Raw genomic sequence first — 20651 nt, forward strand, 5'->3', positions numbered from 1 at the left:
CCCACGGAGCCATGCTTGAGTTGGTAGATGAGGAACACGGGCTGCTGAAGCCTCAATTGGATCGGTTACGCCATCCCGATCACGATTCGGCGTTTGCCGGAGTGATCTCGATGTGAGGAAGCGCTTTGATCCCACCGTCGCCATCTCACATTTCATTCTGCACCTCTTTATCTCCATTCCCCACCCCCACATGTACATCTGCCGGACACCGTCCACAATTTATCATCTAGCGGCTTTCTTACATCTAATAAACATTGAATCTATCAATGGCCACAGGAGCACTGAGTCTTCGATACACATGACCACCGCGTGAGACACATGGGTCCAGACGGTCGTACATCAACAGCACGTCTATACATCGTTGAGGCATGCAGGAGCCCACGAGGGGATGGTTCTATATCTGCGGATGCGTATGTTGCTCTACCTACGTTTGGCTGATCACGCGCACGGGCTCACCTGTGATAGGCAGTGTTCTTCGTAACTGATGAAGACAGAGAAACAACACTGGGATCTTGCCTCCTGCATATTCCCTCGGATCGTGAGAACGGCTTCTTGCCGTAGCACCCCACTGAACGCGCTGCAGATAAGCTCGTGTCTATCGACAGCAGTGTGTCTGAATGTGGACAGCTTGGGCAGATCCAGAGATATCTCATTGAAGCCGTTTTAGCTACAGTGTGTGATACTCATTTTTTCCTGCGGCGTATGCACCGAGTCTGACATCACGAGTAAGCCTCTGACGCAATAGATTTGATTGCCACTGCATTGTCCCAGCAACTGCTGCGATCCGGTGTGCGTATGAAATAGCATGTCAACACTCCAAGATCCGGAACATCTGGTGCGCCCGCATACATACCGATCCTAAGGCTTAGTCGAGTGTAACTATACGCCATTGTCACGGTGATATTCCGAAAACCATGATGTTCCCGGCGGCCCATGCCCCACTGCACCTGATGGTTTGTAGTATTCGAATGCTTCAATCAGGTGTTGATGTATCGGGCAGCCGTAGTAAAGCTGTGTATTCTCTTTGAAGATTGTCTACTCATCCTCACTTGCAAGTGTCTGTCTATGCACCCCTCAATGACGGCTTGCTCTCCGGAGACACGAATTGGACGCGGCACAACGCGGCATTGCGACAAGACAAAAACGCGCTAGCCTCGATCAACGGTTCCTAGATTTCTCTGCGATCAGGTCCGCGAGCCGCCAAGATCAGTGATGGTTGCAATCCTCCCGCGGATTATCTACGCCGTCCGGTCTGGACACTTTCAGCCACCGGAAGAATAAGCCTCGAGTCCAATTCCCGGTGACTGTCCGGCTTCTTCTCTCCCCTGCGCTCGTACACCGCCTGTCCGCACAGTGCTATGCGCTGTGCATGCACCTCGGTCCTCTGACTGCCCGGCGGATTCGATTGTTGAGTAGACCTCCGACCATCGCCCCAGACCCGACAGCCCGGCGCCTGCGTTCCACCAAATGGCTGCTGTCTCGCGCGCACAGTCCTTGCGGCGAGGCGGTCCACTGCCCCGTCTGTGGATCGATTCATCACTGTCCAGCTACCGCAAAGCATTATGTTCTCCGTCGTCCTCATTGCCTTCTGCTCATACGAGCGACGCTACGACTATGGCTGACACGCCGTTCAGCCCTGAAGTCTTCCATGTTCTGTGCATGTATGACTTCGACGCGGAGGATCCGGACCAGTTGTCATTCAGGAAGAACGACGTCCTCGACGTTGTGAAGCGCGAGGAGACGGTAGGTGTCTGTGATCCACTTGTGCTAAACCTAAAGACCGACTTCGCCGATTGTGCAGGGATGGTGGGCTGCCGCCCGGCCAGGGGATGATCGTGTGGGATGGATACCCAGCTCATTCGTAGAACCGATTTCCGAGACGGTGGCGCACAAACTGCGGTCCTCCTGCAAGGAAACCGGGGTGCGCGACGAAATGCTCCACAGCCCAGCGGGCCTGCCAAGTGGGCATCATATGTTTGTGGCCTCTCCAGCAACAGAGATGAGCTACAACTGGCTTACGGAAAGCGATCAGGTCCGTGCCTTTGTTCAATGAATCTCGGTTGCATCTCATATCATTCCAGGCGCCTGTTATCAAGCTCTTTACGGGCTCCGACGTCAAAGAAGCTGCGTCGATCTTCAGCCCGCTCGTCCCGCCCCACGAAGGCATCGATGGCTTGCTTTCCGACTCTGAAATCTCGCCCAGTGGGGGTGCTGGTCCTAGCAAGATAGACATGCAGCTTCCGCAACCCGCGCGAGAGAAGGTCGTCCCAACGCCAACAAGGAAGAAGTCCAGTCCGAAGCTGAAGCCGTCCCCCATCTCGGAGCGGCACTCGGTGCCCGTCGACCGTCACCTGGAGTTGAAGGAGACGGAGCATATACGAAGCTACTCGGACCCTGCCAGCACTCCCGCTGTGAGCCGACACCTCCGCCGCCGGCCGGTGCTCATCGACGATCGGTCTTCGCTGAGTCGGCTGACGGTGATGTTCGAGTCGAAGTCGGTGGAGGAGCTGGACAACTTCCTATGCAGTCCCGCGATGTCCGAATCGCTGGATTCGCTGGCGAGCGCGGGCGCGGTGAAATCCCTCCCGGGGTTGCTAGAGCAAAGCGAAGACGATGAGAATAGCATGCAGCAGGTCATATCGCCTTGCAGCGCCGCAGCGCCTGTGACGCCGGAGTCGCTGGTCGACATTTATCATGAGCTACAGCGAAGGGACGACGGGAGCGTCATTGCCGGATCCCTCCGCGCTCTGCTGAAACACCTCGCTGATGACGCTGTCGGTGAGTTGACGGGTCGACTAATAGGCAGAATGACGAGGGCAACTGACAAGGCGCGTAGATCCTGCTGTCCAGCGCAGGTTCCAGCGAGTGTTTCTCATGACCTTCAACACGTTCGCCACGTCAGATGAGGTTTTCATATCTCTCCTGAGCCGCTTCTACATGAGTCAGCCCGAGGGCTCTCGTCAACAAGCACTCGAGCCATCACAAAGACGCGTTCTCGAGGTCTTCAGGCTGTGGTATGAGGAGTATGGCATGCTTCGAGACGATCCTCATATAGTCCATCGTCTGGTCGACTTCCTCGCATCTGTCCGCTCGTCGTACCCTTTTGCGTACCAGGCGCATGCAATGCTCGAACATCTGCAGCGGCAGGTGAGTATTCTAGTCGTTAACACGCGACATCATGTTAACACAAGCCCAGGGTGTTGTTGAGCCGTCTACATTCAATCCACCATCGGTCAGACGGAAGAAGCGCAAGGCATCGAAGAGTGATTTCGTGCGGATGGAGCCAACGCTGGTCGCGCGTTTCTTGTGCCTCTATGAACACAGGCTGTATGCCAGGATTCGGCCAAGAGAATGTCTCAATTGGATCAAACGTGGCGTCGGTGACGCTGCCCCCAATCTATCTGCCTTCCTCGCGACAAAGGACCGACTCGCAGCTTGGGTGAAATCCAGCATCTTGAATGTGGAGGCTTTCGGCAGAAAGGCCGAAACACTTAACTTCTGGATCAAAGTAGCAGAGGTAGGGCAGATGCTTGGTTGGTTGATGATGTAGCTCATGCACTACCGCAGGCGTGCAAATTTCTGGGCAATTTATCCTCTATGGGCGCCATCGCTGCTGGGCTCTCGGATCCTTCCGTTGCCGGGTTGCAACTGCTATGGGCGCAAGTTCCCCGTGGGACGCACCTCGACTCGCTCACACTACTGGACTCGCCTGGGAATGCCACCGCCTATCGATCTCTTCAGCAATCCGTCGACGGCTCCTGTGTGCCAGCTATCGAGATGTATCTGACAGACCTCGCACAGTTCCGCGACCAGATCCCGGACACTGTTGTCTCATCCGACAGGTCGGCTTTGCTCATCAACTTTGCGAAACGTGAGACATGGTTCGATACGGTAGAGGCGATGCTACGGTATCAAGTGCATGCGTACAGCTTCGAGGAGGATCAAGCAGTCGCAGATTTCGTCGAGACGGGCCTTGCGAGCGTATCGGACCGAGGTTTACTGGTTTCTCCTTAGGTATCGTCACTCGTTTACCATACGTGGTGATCCCTTACTGCTTCAAGCTGTAACAATTGCCGGACTCTGCATCTTGGGCTTGTGGTAACTTATAGTTTTAACCATGGCGAGTATGCCTGTCTACGGACGGGCTCCGTAGATACCTCCTTCTGTTTGGACCAACACTGTGTCAATAGTCATTCGCATGCGTATGAGTATCCTTCCTGCAGGTGCTCGGCGTATCAATTCTCTCCTTTGCGTTCTCATGCGGGAAAGAAACATGTCCATATGTTACTGACAGCAGGCGTGCGGAAAAACAATGTAATACACAGAACAACGTCAGAAAGCAAGGCCTCTAGCAAGAACAAACGGGACCTCAGGAGGGAATGAAAATGAGAGGACACTCCAGGTAGGACGCGCCAGATGTCATTCGCACCGGAACGAGCGATATCAAGCCATCAAAAAGATGCTTCAGCAGTTGCAAGGCTCGTTCTGACCCGGGGCACCAGTCGCCTGCTTGGTGAGATCCACGCCCGTCCGTGCCGATGTGCCTGGCCTGCCCCCTCTTGCAGATGGTGGAGCATTCTGAGGTAGCTTCTTGGCTGTAATTCGCATGTGAGATAATGCGAACGAACATTAACGAGGCCGTGACTGACCGATTGCAGTGAAGATCTCTTGCACACCCTCTCCGGTCTTCGCGCTAGTCTCGGCCCACATGAGCCCCTCCTCCTCGGCGTACTTCTTCGCCTCTTCCTCCGAAACTTGACGCCGTGCAGACAAGTCGGCTTTGTTGCCACACAGTGCAATCACAATGGACGGATCCGCCTGACGCTGCAGCTCACGAATCCAAGATCGTGCCTTCTCGAGTGACGCAGCTTGCGTGATGTCGTATACAACCACCGCGCAGTTGGCATTACGGTAGTACATCGGTGCCTTCAAAGATAGTCAGTTAAAAGCATCAGTAGTCGAGTGCCATACGTACGAGACTCTATATATCTCAATCAATACTATGTCGGTCGCCTGAGGTAATTGCGAGCTACGTACCTTGTATCGCTCCTGTCCAGCAGTGTCCCTGACATTTGCACATGATATCCAAATTTCTCAAAACACTATTGGTGCACATACCATATCTCAAACTTCACGGTTGTTTGGTCGTCCAGCGTGACAGTCTGGGTCAAGAACGCGGCTACGTAACAATGCCACTGAGCCGCGCCGTAGTGAATCATGAAGGAGCCAAGAGTGCATACCTCCAATAGTACTTTCTCGATAGTCATCGAACTGGTCCTTCACGAAACGCAACACCAAACTAATCCATTGCGGGGCACATGTCTGAGCTCAGAAGCCAACGTGTGCATTCCGGCGCCATACCTGGACTTCCCGACGGCAGACTCGCCTGGACGGCGCACGAGGTGAGCGGCCGCCGTCAGCGCATATTTGAGATCGCTCACCGAGCAGGACAAGCTTGAACTGCAGTTGTTTGGACATGGCAAAGGGGAACAAGAAGACTGGAGACTTGCAGGAGTGATACGCCTTCGACGCGCAGCGTCAGTGGAGGTGAGGCAATGGCCAAGAATGGAAGGGGATTCCCACCCTACCCAACCGTCGTGGGCGACGAAGTTTTGCTATCGCTCCTCGCTCCAACCACCACCTTACTTTCCCTCGTCACCGCATACTGCTGGCTGTCTGCATCTTTCGCTGCGTCAAGGGTAAGGTCGTGACACCACTGCACACTGCGAGTGCCAAAGCGTGTCTACATTGTCCTGAGCTTCGTTCTGGTACTTCGGCCACATCACTGAGTCACAGCTAATCCTAGCCTGATTCAACTCAAGAACAAGAATTCGCTGAGAATATGAACCGGCATCATCCCTATGGGGGCTCGTTCGAAAACCCCTCCCCACGCAGGGGCGGTCCTCCCAACGGATTTGGCCCTGATAGATCACACCGCTTCGATAATAGGGGCGGAGCGCCCCGAGGAAGAGGGGGATATGGCCGTGGTCGCGGAAGCGGCGGCGGCAGCGGCGGGGGAGGAGGAGGATATGGGAATTATGAAGCAAATGCAGGCTCCTTTGATCAAGGTCCCCCTCAAGCCGACATGGGAGGTTACAATAATTACGACTCGGCGCCCACGCAAGAGGCTTTCTATCAGAATGGCAACTTCAGTGCTTCGGTGTCTGGTCAATATGGCTCCCCCACAGATCCTACTAGTCGCTTAAATCAGGGATATGGGGACTTTGAAGGTGCGCTTCGGACATCACGTTGGAATTGGCAGATGGAGCTGTGCGGTCTCGAACTGAGGCACGTTAGGCACCAGATGCCACACTGAGCATTCTTGTCAAACTTACGTTCTGAGTCGGCCATCGCACTTCGCTCCGTGAGCTCGTTCTAGGAACTTCCTTGCGCGGTGATTTAGGATTCCGGGATATCCGCTGAAGTCAGAAGTGCGACTGTTCTTTTGCATCAACACCTAGCGAAGTCGTTAGCGCTGTTCAGGGCCGATTCGCTACGTCTGCATGTTATCGCATTCAAGCGAGTACACGTGCTAAGTCCTTATATGCTCCGCCTGATGCTGTGGTATATTCGAAGGACACGTTCTCACATCCACCGATTTTCTTGTCAGACGATGCAGGGTACGGTCAGGGAGCCTTTGGGGGCCGTCCGCCTAAGAAGTTCCCACGACGTGAACGGGATGATAAGGTGCATGACTCCATCATTGAGGAGCGCATCCAGCGAGAGCGTCCATGTCGTACATTGTTCATTCGCAACATCAAGGCGAGTCACAATTCCATGGTCACAAGGATTCGAACAACTCGGCTATTATTGTGGCCCCGTCGGAGTTATAAACTGACAATATCGTCTTTTTACGCAGTATGAGACAAACAGTGACGATGTCCGAAGATTATTTGAGGAGCACGGCGAGATTCGCACTTTTTTTGATTTAATCGCGAACCGAGGCATGGTCTTCGTGACATACGTAAGTGAATGCACAAATTCCCTCAATGACTCAGTTGATCCATATACGGGCAGTATGACTTGCGTGCCGCAGAACGTGCAAGAGACCGTCTTCAGGGTTCGGAGATCAGCGGACGGCCTGTAAGCAACCATTCAGAAGATGTATTTGATCGTGAGTCTGAGGGTACATGTGTCAATCCAGATCGATGTCCATTACTCCCTACCTCGAGACGACCGAGGCGCAGATAAGAATCAGGTAAGCGACATCTCCCCAATTCACAGGAACACGCGTAACGGTGAATGCGTCTCTGCCGCGCTCGTTTCTTCAACATAGTTGCAAGGCACTTTAATCGTCACGTTAAGAAACTCAGCAAGCGGACAATTAATCAACGATGATGAAGTCCGTCGTAAGTTTCAACAGTTCGGAGATGTTAAGTCTGTCCGACCAATCAATGAACGCAACGAGTATGTCAATGGTATCCTATCTATAGCGTGCAAGCTGACAGGTTCGTCGCATCAGCCAGCGATATGTAGAATTCTACGATACAAGAGTGAGCCCGTACTGACTTTCACGTCTTATTTGTAATTAATATATGTCCAGGCATGCGACGAAGCTCACGACAGACTACGCCATCAAGGTTTGCAGGATGGCGTTATGGACATCGTTTTTGCTGTCGATCCAGAGGAAAGCCACAATCCGTCGCCTCGGTAAGTTTTCTGCCAGAAATGATTCCTCCGATCGATGCTAAACTAGCCACGATGGCAGAGGATTTGACCGCGGCCGTGAGTGGGATGAACCACAATCCCGTGGCCGTAGGGGAGGCGGACGTGGAGGACGTGGGAGGGGTCGCGGCAGTTTTGGGGGCGATGACTGGGAACGCAAGAGCGATTGGGGCCGTGACCGTGATCGTGGACGATCTTACGACGACTACGGCCGTGGCAGAGGCCGTGGCTTTGATGACGGCTTTGACAACAGGCAAGATGGAGGGTATGGAGCCTCAGCTCCTCCCGGCCCACCCGGGCCTACTGGTCCTCCGAGTTACGGAGGACCTCCTGCGCCATTTACTCAGCAGCCACCCCCCGCACCGGTAGATCCTAATATGCTTATAGTGGTCCAGGTGACTGAATATTATTCTCTGCAGCCCGTAGATGAGCGGCTTGAGCAAGCGAAGAAGGTGCAGCAATTGCTCGCGGCATTGAAACAACCACAGGGTGGCGGCGGGGCTTCGAACACACCCACTCCTACGACAGCACCTCCCCCGCCGATGCCGCCAATGCGACAGGCCCCACCAGTACCTAACCCGTACTACGCATCACCGCCAATGCCTCCGCCCCCACAGCAACATCGTCCCTTCCCCCCGAACGGACTTCCATCTGCTCCAAATGCGAATCATTACCCTCCAATGCCACAGCAGCAGGCTATGCCACCACAAATCTCGATGCCGCCGCAGAGCTCGACCCCCCAGCCTCCCGCAGCAGCTATAGCGAACTTGCCGCCGAATCTGCTTGCGCTATTGCAGCAGAACGGTCAGGCTCAACACCAACAGCAGCAGCAGCAGCAGCAGCAACACCATCAGCATGTGTCAATGCCGCAGATGCCGTACAATATGCCACCGCAACAGATGATGACGTCGCCACCTCCGCCGATTCCTGGTGTGAACTCCATGCCATCAGCCTCTCAGCCGGGCTATCAGCAGCTCATGGCATATTTGGTGAGTAGCCTGCAACTGCACCTGATGTTCATGAAATGACGAGAACGTAGCAGTCTCAAAAGCCGCATCAGTGAGCCGTGAGAACTCAAGCACCAAAAACCAGAGTCCGGTCTCAAATTTGACGTTCTTGCAGCTATCTTATTGAAGTGCTTTCACAGTTCACCGTAAATATTGTAATTCCAACCTTCTCTTGCTGCGATGCGCGTGTCCTTTTTCTTCATCTTACTTGTCGCTCGCGTCTCTCCCCTGTCCTCTCCGCTGCTCATTGCGATTCCTTACGTCGCGGACTACGCTGTAATGCATTCAATCCGTCGACCGAACTTTGCTAGCTAGTAGTAGGCAGTAATAGTTGGTAGCGGTCTGGAATGTGCCGTAGTAGTGCTGTTAGGCATCGGACAAGCCTCGGATAGGACTCGTGGTGATCAGGGTCCTGAAGCGCGCATGCGTGGACGCGTCAATGTCGCGTCGCGCGTCCCTCAACCCTGCTTCACTATGCTCCATCTCGCCAACCTGCGTAATCTTCTCTCCCAAGTGCTCGCACTGCCGGAGCTGCACACGGCGGTTCTATTCACGCCTGAGGGCCAGCTCGTCTCGTATGCGGCGGACCCGTACAAGCCCAAGGACCATGTGCGGGTTCTCGTTGGCCTGAGCGGGGAGATTTGGCAGGAGACGAAGGAGCACGGCATCGGGATGGCGGACAGTGAGGTGTGTGTGTCGTGTTATGCTGGCAGCATCGTGTAACGTCGCGACAGCTAGGCCGGTTACTAATCATGCCCATTGAACGGATCGACGAATCAACATTGAATGGCGCTGAAGAACACGATCCGGTGATGCTCCTCACGCTTAATGCGGACAATAGTGTCTCTTGGGAAGAGCTCGAGATCAAGGTCATACTATCAGCATGTTGCAGCTGACGCTTTGCTGACCTGGTCGCGCTCCGCAGGCAACAGAACTAGCGAGACACTTGGGAAAGCCACTCCTCGAAATGGGCGGGCGACTTGCTGTGGCTCCTCCACTCCTTGCCGGCCCACGTCCGGAACGTGTTGCTCGCTGAGGGCCCCCCAAAACGTCACTTATGCTCTGCCGAACACAGGAGTTCTCGTACGACCTACACGCTTGCTGCTATCGCGAAGCCTGGCCGAGTGATCGGTCTGCCTAAAGGACGTCACTAATGCAGCAAGAGCCAATTACAAATCGTTCATTGTGATGGTTGAGCCGTGCAATGTCAGCACAGACGGGCTGCGCTTTCTCCTCCCGAACGCGTTACGAGAGTACTTGCCACTCGCGCTCGCGCTCACATCATCATACCCGTTTTCACCCGCTGGCGGTCCTCCTGTTGCATGCTATGTATTGTCGTGTCCGTGTGGAATTGCTATACCAGAATGTACGAAAAACAAAGTTTCGGATCCATAGGATTGGATAATGTACGCCATCAGAGAAAATAGAGTATGACGTCGGCTCAGACGTCGCACGAGAGTGCCTGGCCTGCGCAGAATTACGGGAAAAACCACCCCGAGATCCTCCAGCGCGACAGCGCCCGGCGGGCCAACCACGACGTTGCAATCACCGACTGCTTCGCTCTCGCCAGCCCAGGCACTGCTCTACGTCTGGCCTCTTCCCTGCACCGCTGGACATGCGAGCTTGGTCTGTTGCAGGCGTGCGCGCTTGCCAATCCGCCAGCTCTTCACGAACATGCGCGGTCACGCGGGCCTGCCGAAAATACGGCGTACACGCTCAGCAAAAGAGGTCGCTCCCAACCCAGTCGGTGGCAAGCTCGTCCCAGCCAGAGCAGATCCTCTCCGCTCCCCTTCCTCCACTGCCACCACGCAAACCCTCCGTCCCGGACCCGTACAAAATACTCGCGCCCGAACTAGACCATCTGCGCGGGACGCTCCTCCACCTCCTTGGTTCCTCCCATCCAGGGCTCAGTGAAATCGCAAAGTACTATTTCCTCCATCCCTCGAAACAGTTGAGGCCGCTGCTTGTGCTGTTGTTCTCGCAGGCTACAAACGGTCTCGGCAATGACTGGTATCTCAAGCGGTGGGCCGCAGAGTGCGAGGGCGCGGGCGGGCGGACGGAAGAGCTGGACCGACCACTGACGCGCGCAGACGTACTGAACGACTGGAATCCGAACATGCCAGACCATACGACCTCATTCCAGAGCTCTTTTTCCCTGCGGCCACCACGATCCCCGCGCCAGCCGCCCTTGCCTCCACCAACACCGCCCGCGCGTGACGCGCCGACGCTCTCGTCCCCGCCCTCGCTTCTCCCCACCCAGATACGTCTCGCGCAGATAGTGGAGATGATCCATGTTGCATCACTGTTACACGACGATGTGATCGACAAGTCACCGCTGCGCCGCGGTGTGCCTTCCGCGCCGCTCGCATTCGGGAACAAGCTGACCATCCTCGCGGGAGATTTCCTGCTGGGACGTGCGAGTACGACCCTCTCGCGATTGGGCGACAACGAGGTTGTCGAATTGATTGCGAGTGTTATCGCGAACCTCGTCGAGGGGGAGATCCTGCAGCTCAAGTCGGTACATGCAGAGGAGCTGGGCCTGGGAGGCGTGCAGAGCGTGGGCGCGGAGAATTTTAATATCTATCTGCAGAAGACGTACTTGAAAACGGCCAGCCTGATGGCAAAGGGTGCGCGCGCTGCGGTGGTGCTCGGCGGATGCAAAGAGGGTGAAGTCTGGAAGGAAATCGCCTATGCATACGGGCGCAATCTCGGGATCGCTTTCCAGGTATGTCTGCCCCCCCTGTGTTTGGCACCCCCTTTCACGGTGACATGTGCAAACGTTCATGCGACAGCTTGTGGACGACATCTTGGACTACGAGTCCGGTGAAGCCGCCATGGGCAAACCCGGTGGTGCCGACCTCAAGCTCGGACTAGCAACAGGGCCCGCCTTGTTCGCCTGGGAAGAGCACCCGGAGATGGGGCCGCTTATCAAGCGCAAGTTCCAGCAGGAAGGGGACGTCGAGCTGGTAAGTGCACAGTCCGGACCGCGCGACGAGACTTGAGGACGGTGATATTTCATGTTGGGATATCTGACGATCTCCCACCTGTAGGCCCGGGACCTGGTACGGCGGTCGTCGGGGGTAGAGCGGACGCGCGACCTCGCGCGGATGCACGCAGATAAGGCACGGGAGGTGCTGGCGCCGCTCCCGGAAAGCGATGCGAAGGGTGCGCTGGAGGTCCTGACGGAGCGAGTGGTGAAACGGACATGGTGATGCCTGAGAGACTTTCGAACGCCAGCGACATCGATATTGTACGGACGCTATATTCACGGCTCGACTGTCAGTCCTCGGGCCCCGGAATGCTAACCCTGCTCTTATAATTCTGATCGCGAGTTTCTTGGTTTGAACGGCATGAGGCTGTCGGTCGAGTGTGCAACATGGCAAGGCGTAGAGCTCGAGATATACGAGCGGCAGTCCAGTCTCCTGCAAGAGACGCGAGGGGGTGTCCGAGGGTGGAGCTTTCTGTCACTGAATGCTGAGCGGTGACCCGGATCACCTCTGTCCCCTTTTCTTTTGATCCGCACTCCCATCATATCCTCCATTTGACGACCAACTTCAAAATCGCCAAAAAGATGGCAAACATAGTAAATCTCAGCGAGACCTCACTGCTTCCTAGAAAAACTGCAAGCATCACATCGTTGGATACCACAGGAGCAGCCTTATCCTCAGAAACGCGGCGCAGCAAGCGATCTATCTCAAAGTTCGATATACTGTCCACGCCAGCAACTCCCCCGGCTCGCAAGCGGGTGAATCCTGAAAGTCTTGCGGCCCGTCTGGGCCCGCAACTCGTCAAAGAGCTGGAAGCTATGCTGAAGCCCGGACTGACGGAAATGCCCCCGTTCGTCGCGCGCCAGGCTCTCCAAAAGCGCTTCAACATCAACCGGCGACACATTTATGACTGGTTCCATAGCAAGGGACTGCGAGTGACGAAGGAGGACACCCGGGCCACTGAAGACTCTCTTAGTGGCCCGGCTCGCCCGCAGGTATGCACGCATATAGCCATGGAAGTTTGTGCGGCTTCACATCGACGTTGCAGAAATTTCCGAGATTGGCGAAACAGCCCCCGCCCCCCTCAAGTTCTATTCTGGACACATCCACCCGAGCCGGATCTGGAAGCGGGCCGTCGTCCTTGGGCCTGGGAATCTTCACCGCCTCTGCACAGACTATCCCCACCTTGGGTGCGCACGCCGGCTATGGAACTCCTGGGGAGTTGTATACCTGGCCTACTGGCGGTGCGCCGGAGCTTGTGAACTTCGACGTCAGCGACTTCCAAGGCAGCCCGACATCATCTATCACTGTGCCGGGTACACGTACGCTAATGAGCAACCTATCCGAAGAGCCTAGTACTGTGCTTTTGCCTGGCGAAATCAATCAGCAAGCTGCCATTAGTCGGAGTGTGGGATTTGCGGAACAGTCCACTGGCGTCGCTCTTGATCCCGACGCATCCAAGGAGAACGTGAATCCTATGCTGGCTCTGGTATCCCAGGGCTACCTCTCTGAAGCGGAACGTCAAGCGGTCTACAACGGGCTGTCGCATGCTCTGGGGCCTGCGTCCGGGATTCAGGAATCTGTAGGAACTTACAAGGCTTTTATGATGGAACAAAGACAGCTGTACTACGAGCGGCTTATTCCTGTCGAGGTGGCATCTCCTGTCAGCGATGCTGTATCCGAGAGTGGTCTAACTGTGGACAGCCCTGCCATAATGACTCCTGGATCTGCTTCCACACCTTATGTTCAACTACAGAGTACATTGCTCCGTAGCGAAGTGTCAACTTCCAGTCCTGCGGTCTCCGAGTATCACGGCTGGCTCTTGGGTGGTTCGCGCTCGCTTCCCAGCAGTATCGTCTCCTCGCGCATACACACGCCTGATCTGTCTTCCGACGCTGGCCCGAATACGTCGCGCTTCTGGGCTCCCGAAATATCTGACTCTGCTTACTCTAGCCCCGCACTGGACCTCGGCGACATCCTAGAAAGCCCTGTCCTGCGCTCCCGCCATCCGACCGCCGAGCAGCCCAAGAACCCCCCGACGGAACACGAGCAGCAATTGGCCGAGCAAGAGCTGCACCCGACGTGGGTATATGCGCCAGGTTGCCGGCAATTCAGCGTCCCTCTGGCACCTGTATACCGCCCCGAGCTTCTCCGCCACGGGCATTCTTGGGAGGATCCTCGCATGGCGCCATTCGCCCACTTCTCCGCTGCCTCGGTCAGCCGCTGGGAACATAGCGAGTTCTCGCTGACGCTGCAGGACGCGAAGGCACACCGGGGCTTGGAGAAGATGATGTCCGACAAGAGCAAAGGCAAAGCCCGGACTAGAACGCGCCCCGGCGCAATCAGGGATCAGGCGGATCCCGCCGGCGGACAGTGAGCGGCCAACTCTCGTGCGTTCATGGTGATCCGCACCGCTCTCCGCAGTGACGTTTGCTGATGCACTTACTCAGACAGATTGGTCGCCCTTGTTGTGATCTCGCCTGAGGCTCCGCGGTTCTATACCCTCTGCGTATGAATGGACTATGATACCACTTTGTGTTGTTGTTTCATCCGCGTTCTATTCTAGTGCGTCCGCTAATCGCTGTTTCTGGCACTTCATTTCTCTTCGGTTCTCTTCCAGCCTGAGCAGCGCCCTTGTCCTGTAATCTGTTTCAGCTATCGCATGATTTTGATCCGCGTTCATTAAGGATACATTTGGCCCCAGGCTATCGCAGTAGACCTACCGTAACTTCTCCTGTATCGCCTTCTTTTGTCCACGCAATTGGTTTTGTGCCCTCGGCGGGATCTATCTTGAATGTTCATCTGCGCGGATTGCCGTTGCTTGCGGAGCGGCCGCGGCAATGCCTGTTAGGACGATTTAGACTGGTATTAAGCCATCTCTTTGGATATCCGTCGCATCTCACTATCGTTTTGTCAATTTGTCGACATCTTCCCGGGTCAAATGAAGCCGTGCGTTCATTCATGTGCGGAGCGGCAGATGAGCATTGTAGCGCAATGTCGTTACAATGCTCATCTACCGTTCTATCCATGATTCTGGCATATTCATACTGCAGACTTCTGGCCCTATCAGCGATAGCAGTAGATATGAGGCGTAATAAGGCTCTGCTTTCAACGGGAACTTATAAGGACATTGTACATTCAAACCGCATGAACCTTGCAGCTATGCCCTTCCATTGAACATTATGTGGCATGGGTAACTTCTGGACTGAACTTTCGATATGCGGAGTAACCTAAGCTACGACAAGACCCTTTACTTTACGACATAACCATACCGAGCTGAAGCGGAAATACACCCTACGATAGTACAACGACGCCGTGGCCAAGTGCACGCGCGTTCTTCCCGCGCGCATATCGGCCTATCGCTCAGCGCATGAGAGGGCCACAGACGTCATACCGCGCACGGAGCAGGTCGGGATATCGATACGGCGTGGCCAGGGTCAGACGTGGCACCGCCACTCGCTGCATGCATGTGCACAGGAACAAGAGCGTGTCTCCCCTTGGCAAGCCCATGGCATTCACCCTTGTGCATGACGAGCTGCGATCTCCGACGAGCACAAGCGGACGGCCCGGATAGATGTGTAGATGTCGATGTCGATAGGGGAGGAGATGATGTGCGCCTGACGGTGGTGTCGGCGGCAGAGCGGGGCGGAGATGTGAGATATGTACAGTATGTATGTTCAGCCACCTGCCAAGGCCAGCCTCCTTGCGCTCGCATCATCCGTCATCGGCATCGTCATCAGCGACCACCGGTACATAAGTATTGTCGGAAGAGGGACGGGCTGCAGATAGAGATAGATGATCGCACGCTGTAGCGTAGTGTACAACTGTATGAACTGAGAACCACAGCCAAGAGAGCACCACACACAGCTGCCGAGCGCATACAGATCCCGGCGTGTAGGGCGTTCGCATTCCTTCAGAAGGAAAGCCGTGGAGTGCACTGGACGCGAACTGCGTCGTACGCGTCGCATAAGGGGCCAGACCGCCGTCACGCGACGGCTGTTGGAGCGCGTTGGCGGCGGACGCGGTCAGATGGGCGTGCAGTGACGACGTTACGCGTTGTGAGAACACGAGAAGCAGCCCGAGGACGTACAACCGCTGAGGCTACAGCTCGTACGACCACGCCGCGCACCGTGCTCGACACCCAGTGACTTGCCCACCCGCGCGGGTGCCGATGGGCCATGCGTCATGCATTCGCGTTCTGGAAAGCCTGCCGCGTGCCCCTTGTCAGTCGTGCGCGCAGCACCTGGATGGCCACCGGATCGATATCCAGCGCGCGCGAGGCCCTCGGGTGCAGTTGCGTTGGCGCACAATGCATCCTGCAACGTGTGCGAGGGCGAGGAAGGTCTCACAGCGGCTTAGCGGGCCCAGCCCAGAGCTCTGAGCGTGTCGCCGGGAAGGGGTGGGGGGGGGGGGCTTCTGGACAATGCAGTAAATGATTCTGAAGGCGGCCGATCGACAGCGATCACGAGGTGCGAGCGATGACGCAGGCCATCCAATGCGTCGGGCAATCGATCGCGTATCTGGTGCATCGTCCCTGCACGCGGGTGCGCCTGGGCGAGCCGTTGAATTACGAGCTCCCACTGTATCGATCTGAATTGTTGGGATGGGAGATGGGATGGCCGGCCAGGGCGGAGCGGAGCGGGCACGGATGCAAATCTGACTCCGCGGCCGCCCATCGCGATCGCGATTGAGTGCGGATGCGGCCGCGTTGTCAATGCAATACATACAATGCAATTGCGTTGCGACACAGTCCAGCGCGGCGCAGACGGGACCGCACCTTTCCTATGTAGTGCGCTGCGCGAGACGCGGTGTTAGCTCTGCACGCGCTGAGACGGATCACGGTGCTGGCGCGATGGGACGCGTTGACTCGGCGGCACATCGCAATCGAAGGTAAGACCCCTGCGGGACGTCCTCGCCCGGTGTATGCGGACTGTCAGTGTCACTGACAGCGTAGCCGTCGGATACGGTGCGCCCGCGACGGAAGATGAGGAGAGGACGTTGGATACCCGCCCGCAGCCAGCTTCAGATCTGTATCCGTCTGTGTTGTTTGCGGGATCGGCGGCATCGCCAAGGAGACGCAGCGATATCCGGACACTATATGCTGTAGCCTGTATGCGTATGCTGTATACTGTGTGCCATTGATCAATCAGTCTCACCCCTCGCTCGCAGCCCGCGCGGACCGCAGAAACGTGATGCCTCGCCGTCGTCATCGGCCCCCAGCGCGCCCCATGCGGCAAGCCAGTCCCAGGGACCGTGCGGGCCCGCCTCGCGGCGGACGCATGCACGCAGCGTGCCCGCCGAGGTCGCTGCACCCGGGCGATATCCAATGCTGCCGCGCACCCGGCGACCGGGCGACGTGGATGTGATCAGCGCAGCGGCAGCAGCAGCAGCAGCATGCACCCAGCTAACTTAGCACCTGCACCTGCCTTTACCGAAAGCATGGGCGTGCGGTGCGGTGTGCTGGGCGTGCGGCCTGGGGCGAGCCGCCACTAAATGTAAAGCTGAATCTCAGTGGCTGGGAGATAAGTGGCGTTAGCGTTGGTGCATGATGCAGGATGGCTGGGGAAGCTGGGCGATCGGGGGGGGGGGGGGCAGGGGATTCAGATACACGTGTGGGTGCAGCGCGGGCTGAGACGGACATACATACACGGGCGGCGCACACGCTGCGAGATCCCAGGCACACGATGGCCGACCGGGAGCGCGCGCGTGGCCGCACAGTTCGGTGGGCCGCTGGAGGAGTACTTGGGGAGGGTCTGTTTTGCGCGGCGTGATTCGTGATTCTCGCGCTGCGTGTGCCCCGAGAGATCTATCCACCGCCACTTGCGCGCCCACTGCCGCTGCCGCTATCGCCGGCGCCTGGCCCGGATCTCGAGGACGGCACGGGGGTCGATTAGATAGACGGGGGTAAGTATAGTTGGCGGGAGAGCGGGGGCGAGGATGAGTGTGCGGGGCGAGGATGAGCCGCATCGCGGGGGTGCGTGCGTGAGTACGTGATACAGCGGCCGACCCGAGCGTGCGGAGTGAGCGTCGGTGGCGGCTAAAGCGCACGGGGACGCCGCGCATTTAGGATGCAGTAAGAAGGGACGGGATGGGTAATCGCGGGGGGAGCCGGTGGGAGGGATCGCGCGGCGTGCAGTGCCACGCGGCTGATTTGGGACGACAGCGTGGGAGGCGAGATCTGGGGAAGGGACGCGCGAGACGCGGTGGCCTGGGCGGGAAGGACGGCACACCAGCTCGCGTAAGGGCGTGACTAATGCGTGCGCCGGTGTGTGGCGATGGGCCGGGGGAAGCGCAGGGTCGGGTGCGCAGCAGCGTCCCGAGCCCAAGGCGGGAGGGGGCGATCGCGGGAGGAGTTGATATCGGAGTCTGTGCGCCACATGGCATGAGGGGGCGTGGGGGTGCGCCATGGCCGGCATAAGCGGGCAGCGTCGCAGAGAGGGCGCGGAGGGTGTCTAGAGCGGAAGCAAGGAAGCACTAGGAAAGTAAAGGAGGCCTGGGGCGGCACGCCGCTGCAAAGATGGGGTCGCATAGCAGACGCATAGAGTGGCAGCGTCAGGAGACTGACAACGCCTTACGACAACGGCCGCATGCACCCCTCCAGCTATCGTCCAATCGTGCGCCGAGAATCGACCGACTTGCCGGGGAAATAACCGGAAATTAGGGTTGCGCACAAATAAGGAGCACGGGCCAAGGTTCAAGTGCGTCGCCACTCGCAGAGCCAGATATCGTCCGCCCGCTCGTCGTCGCGGCTCTGTTCTATATCTCGCTACCCTCGACCCTCGACAGATAATCACAGCTGCGCGGTGTCCAGGCGCTGCCTCGAGGCGGCATCATACATGAACTGTCGCGTGGGCCGGAGTGCACTGCTCTGCCAGAGTTCTCACCACGGACCAATCAACAGGTATAAGCTTCATCCATTCCGTCACCTCCCCCTCCCTCCTTCCGCCGCCTCATAATCCCCGCCCTCTCTCCCTTCCTCCCAGGCGTCTTCCACGCCGCCCCTGCGCTTCCCTATGCCCCGCCGCGGCCGCTCCCCCGACGTCTCGCCCCTCGCCTTCGCCAGCGAGCAGCCCATACACGCCCGAATATCCGTCTCTCTCGTCCAACAATCGAACCCACACAAGCACCCGCGGCAGCACGCGTCGCCACCCTCCAGTCGCCACTCGCGCACTCGCCACGCCGCCACCGCGGACACAATGGCCCACCCCGTCGCCTCGACCTCCCGCTTGTCTTCCCTGCCTCTGTCCGCGCCACATTCTCCTCCCCCCCCCTCCTCCCCCGCTGACCTCCCGCTCTGCCCTACTTATTCCAGCTCCCTCGCCTCCCTCTCGCCCGACCCCACGCCCCTCGGGCCGCTCACGCCCCCCGACGCCCGCGCGTACCCCGTGCCACACTTCGCCATGGACTACTACGAGCGCCCCCCGTCCCCGCCCCGCACCCTCAAGGACCGCATGCAGGTCGCCTACGCCCTCGACGACATGCACCTCGCCAAGGTCCTCCTCCTCAAGCTCCAGGGCATCGACGTCACCGGCGACGACGACCCCCGCATCGCCGCCGTCAGGGACGAGGACTTCACCAGCGCCTTCGTGCCCCCCGGCGGGCTCCGCCTCGAGGAGGACGACGCCCGCCGCTGCAGGGAGGGCGCCGCCCGCGAGCGCGCCCGCATAGCCCGCATCGAGCGCGACGAGCGCCTCCGCGCCTGCGCGCGCGTGTGGGAGCGCCACGCCCGCGCGTCGCGCGACGCCAAGGCCAGGGCCGCGCAGAAGCGCGAGGACGCCGCGCGCCGCAAGGAGGACGAGGCGCGCCAGCGCCGCCGCGCCGAGCGCGAGGCCAGGGAGCGCGAGGCGCGCGCACGCGAGCAGGAGCTGCTGCGCCACACGCGCCAGGTGCGCTTCAGCTCGCTGAACCAGCGCCCGCTGCTCGACTACAGCACGCTCTCGAGCGAGCGCATGGCGAGGCGGCCGCCGCGCGAGGACGAGGACGACGACATCCTGTACACCGCGCTCCCCCTCAGCCCGCGCCACTCGCCGGCGTCGTCGGCGCACAGCCTGTCGCCGCCGGGCACGCCGGACAGGGACGCGCTGACGCTGCAGCGCTTCCAGCACGAGCTCGCGGTGCAGCACTCGCAGAGCCTCAGCCGCGCCGTCGCGTTCGACGAGGTCGTCGCCGCGATGGACGGCCCGCTGTTCCCCGTGAACGGCCGCCCGGACCAGGCGGCGCGGGCAAAGCTGAGCCCGGCGCAGCGCGCGATATACGATAGCATGTTCGACGTCGTCGAGTGGACCGCGGAGGAGCGCATAACGGCCACGGGGAAGCTCCCGGAGGACGTGCCGGCGAAGCTGAGGAGCAGCGCACCCCGCGACGCGCGCACAGAGTGCGTCGCGTGCTCGCTCGGCTCGACGTCGACGTCCGCGTCCGCGGCGCCGTCCGCGGAGCCGTCCTCCGCCACCACCGTGACGCGCACCAACTCCTGGTTCTCGTTTGGCAGCCGCAGCTCGCGCTCGACCGCGTCGACCGCGCTCACCAGCCCCGCGTCCTCCATCCTGTCGCTCAAGTCTCCCGCGCAGGCGCAGGCGCTGCTGCCGCTCGCACCATCATCATCCCCGTCCCCGTCCGTGCTGCTCGCGGAGCCCAGGCCCATCCGCCACTCGTGCCGGCGGTCCGCCCTCGCGCCCGTCCCGCCGTCCGAGGACCCGCTCGCGCCCCCGCATCCGTATCTCGCTCTCGCGCGGCACACGAAGGACCGCCCGCCGTCCGCCGCGCTCCTCGCGCGCGGGCGCACGCTCGCGCGGAGCGACTCGCGGCACCGCGACAGCCAGGACGAGCGCGGCCTCGTGCGGCGCGTGGGCCGCTCCGTGACGACGCTCATGGACATCGCCGCGCAGTTCCAGCGCGCCTACGTCAAGGCGACGCTCTTCAGCGTGGGCATGGACCCCCTCTCCCGCTCCCGGTCCGGCTCGCGCTCGCCGCCCCGCGCGCGCCGCACGCCCTC

The 20651-nt window shown here is 58.6% G+C and overlaps 7 protein-coding genes across 7 annotated transcripts; 5 read left to right on the forward strand and 2 right to left on the reverse strand.

Moving 5' to 3' along the window:
- Window positions 1-914: 914 nt before the first annotated feature.
- POSPLADRAFT_1068316 (hypothetical protein) lies at window positions 915-4250 on the forward strand (the record flags this gene model as incomplete). Its single annotated transcript, XM_024482292.1, has 7 exons — window positions 915-953; window positions 1417-1743; window positions 1802-2032; window positions 2082-2778; window positions 2837-3147; window positions 3197-3517; window positions 3568-4250. The coding sequence occupies 7 exons, from the start codon at window positions 915-917 to the stop codon at window positions 4012-4014; spliced, it is 2373 nt and encodes a 790-aa protein (XP_024343795.1). The 3' UTR covers window positions 4015-4250.
- Window positions 4251-4464: 214 nt separating this feature from the next.
- POSPLADRAFT_1051160 (hypothetical protein) lies at window positions 4465-5478 on the reverse strand (the record flags this gene model as incomplete). Its single annotated transcript, XM_024480129.1, has 8 exons — window positions 4465-4595; window positions 4650-4926; window positions 4976-4981; window positions 5038-5065; window positions 5119-5179; window positions 5241-5299; window positions 5362-5386; window positions 5442-5478. The coding sequence occupies 8 exons, from the start codon at window positions 5476-5478 to the stop codon at window positions 4465-4467; spliced, it is 624 nt and encodes a 207-aa protein (XP_024343796.1).
- A 602-nt stretch (window positions 5479-6080) lies between these two features.
- POSPLADRAFT_1072139 (hypothetical protein) lies at window positions 6081-8970 on the forward strand. The gene is made up of 11 exons (XM_024482490.1): window positions 6081-6230; window positions 6611-6762; window positions 6860-6964; window positions 7018-7083; window positions 7145-7198; window positions 7277-7407; window positions 7463-7493; window positions 7544-7650; window positions 7709-8030; window positions 8085-8654; window positions 8705-8970. The coding sequence occupies exons 1-11, from the start codon at window positions 6086-6088 to the stop codon at window positions 8726-8728; spliced, it is 1707 nt and encodes a 568-aa protein (XP_024343797.1). The 5' UTR covers window positions 6081-6085; the 3' UTR covers window positions 8729-8970.
- Window positions 8971-9146: 176 nt separating this feature from the next.
- On the forward strand, window positions 9147-10040 carry POSPLADRAFT_1164282 (hypothetical protein; the record flags this gene model as incomplete). The annotated part of the gene is made up of 3 exons (XM_024487809.1): window positions 9147-9359; window positions 9407-9541; window positions 9598-10040. The coding sequence occupies 3 exons, from the start codon at window positions 9147-9149 to the stop codon at window positions 9706-9708; spliced, it is 459 nt and encodes a 152-aa protein (XP_024343798.1). The 3' UTR covers window positions 9709-10040.
- Window positions 10041-10956: 916 nt separating this feature from the next.
- On the forward strand, window positions 10957-11884 carry POSPLADRAFT_1130268 (hypothetical protein; the record flags this gene model as incomplete). Its single annotated transcript, XM_024483937.1, has 3 exons — window positions 10957-11397; window positions 11465-11638; window positions 11723-11884. The coding sequence occupies 3 exons, from the start codon at window positions 10957-10959 to the stop codon at window positions 11882-11884; spliced, it is 777 nt and encodes a 258-aa protein (XP_024343799.1).
- Window positions 11885-12656: 772 nt separating this feature from the next.
- POSPLADRAFT_1126937 (hypothetical protein) lies at window positions 12657-14174 on the forward strand (the record flags this gene model as incomplete). Its single annotated transcript, XM_024483567.1, has 2 exons — window positions 12657-14032; window positions 14114-14174. 2 exons carry the CDS (start codon window positions 12657-12659, stop codon window positions 14172-14174), a joined length of 1437 nt encoding a protein of 478 aa, XP_024343800.1.
- Window positions 14175-15373: 1199 nt separating this feature from the next.
- On the reverse strand, window positions 15374-20534 carry POSPLADRAFT_1068318 (hypothetical protein; the record flags this gene model as incomplete). The annotated part of the gene is made up of 10 exons (XM_024482293.1): window positions 15374-15438; window positions 15789-15975; window positions 16387-16453; window positions 16607-16787; window positions 16816-17063; window positions 17092-17174; window positions 17303-17526; window positions 17890-18111; window positions 18654-19998; window positions 20031-20534. 10 exons carry the CDS (start codon window positions 20532-20534, stop codon window positions 15374-15376), a joined length of 3126 nt encoding a protein of 1041 aa, XP_024343801.1.
- Window positions 20535-20651: the final 117 nt, after the last annotated feature.

This window comes from Postia placenta, assembly GCF_002117355.1.
Source record: "Postia placenta MAD-698-R-SB12 unplaced genomic scaffold POSPLAscaffold_1, whole genome shotgun sequence".
Taxonomy (NCBI): Eukaryota; Fungi; Basidiomycota; class Agaricomycetes; order Polyporales; family Adustoporiaceae; genus Rhodonia; species Rhodonia placenta.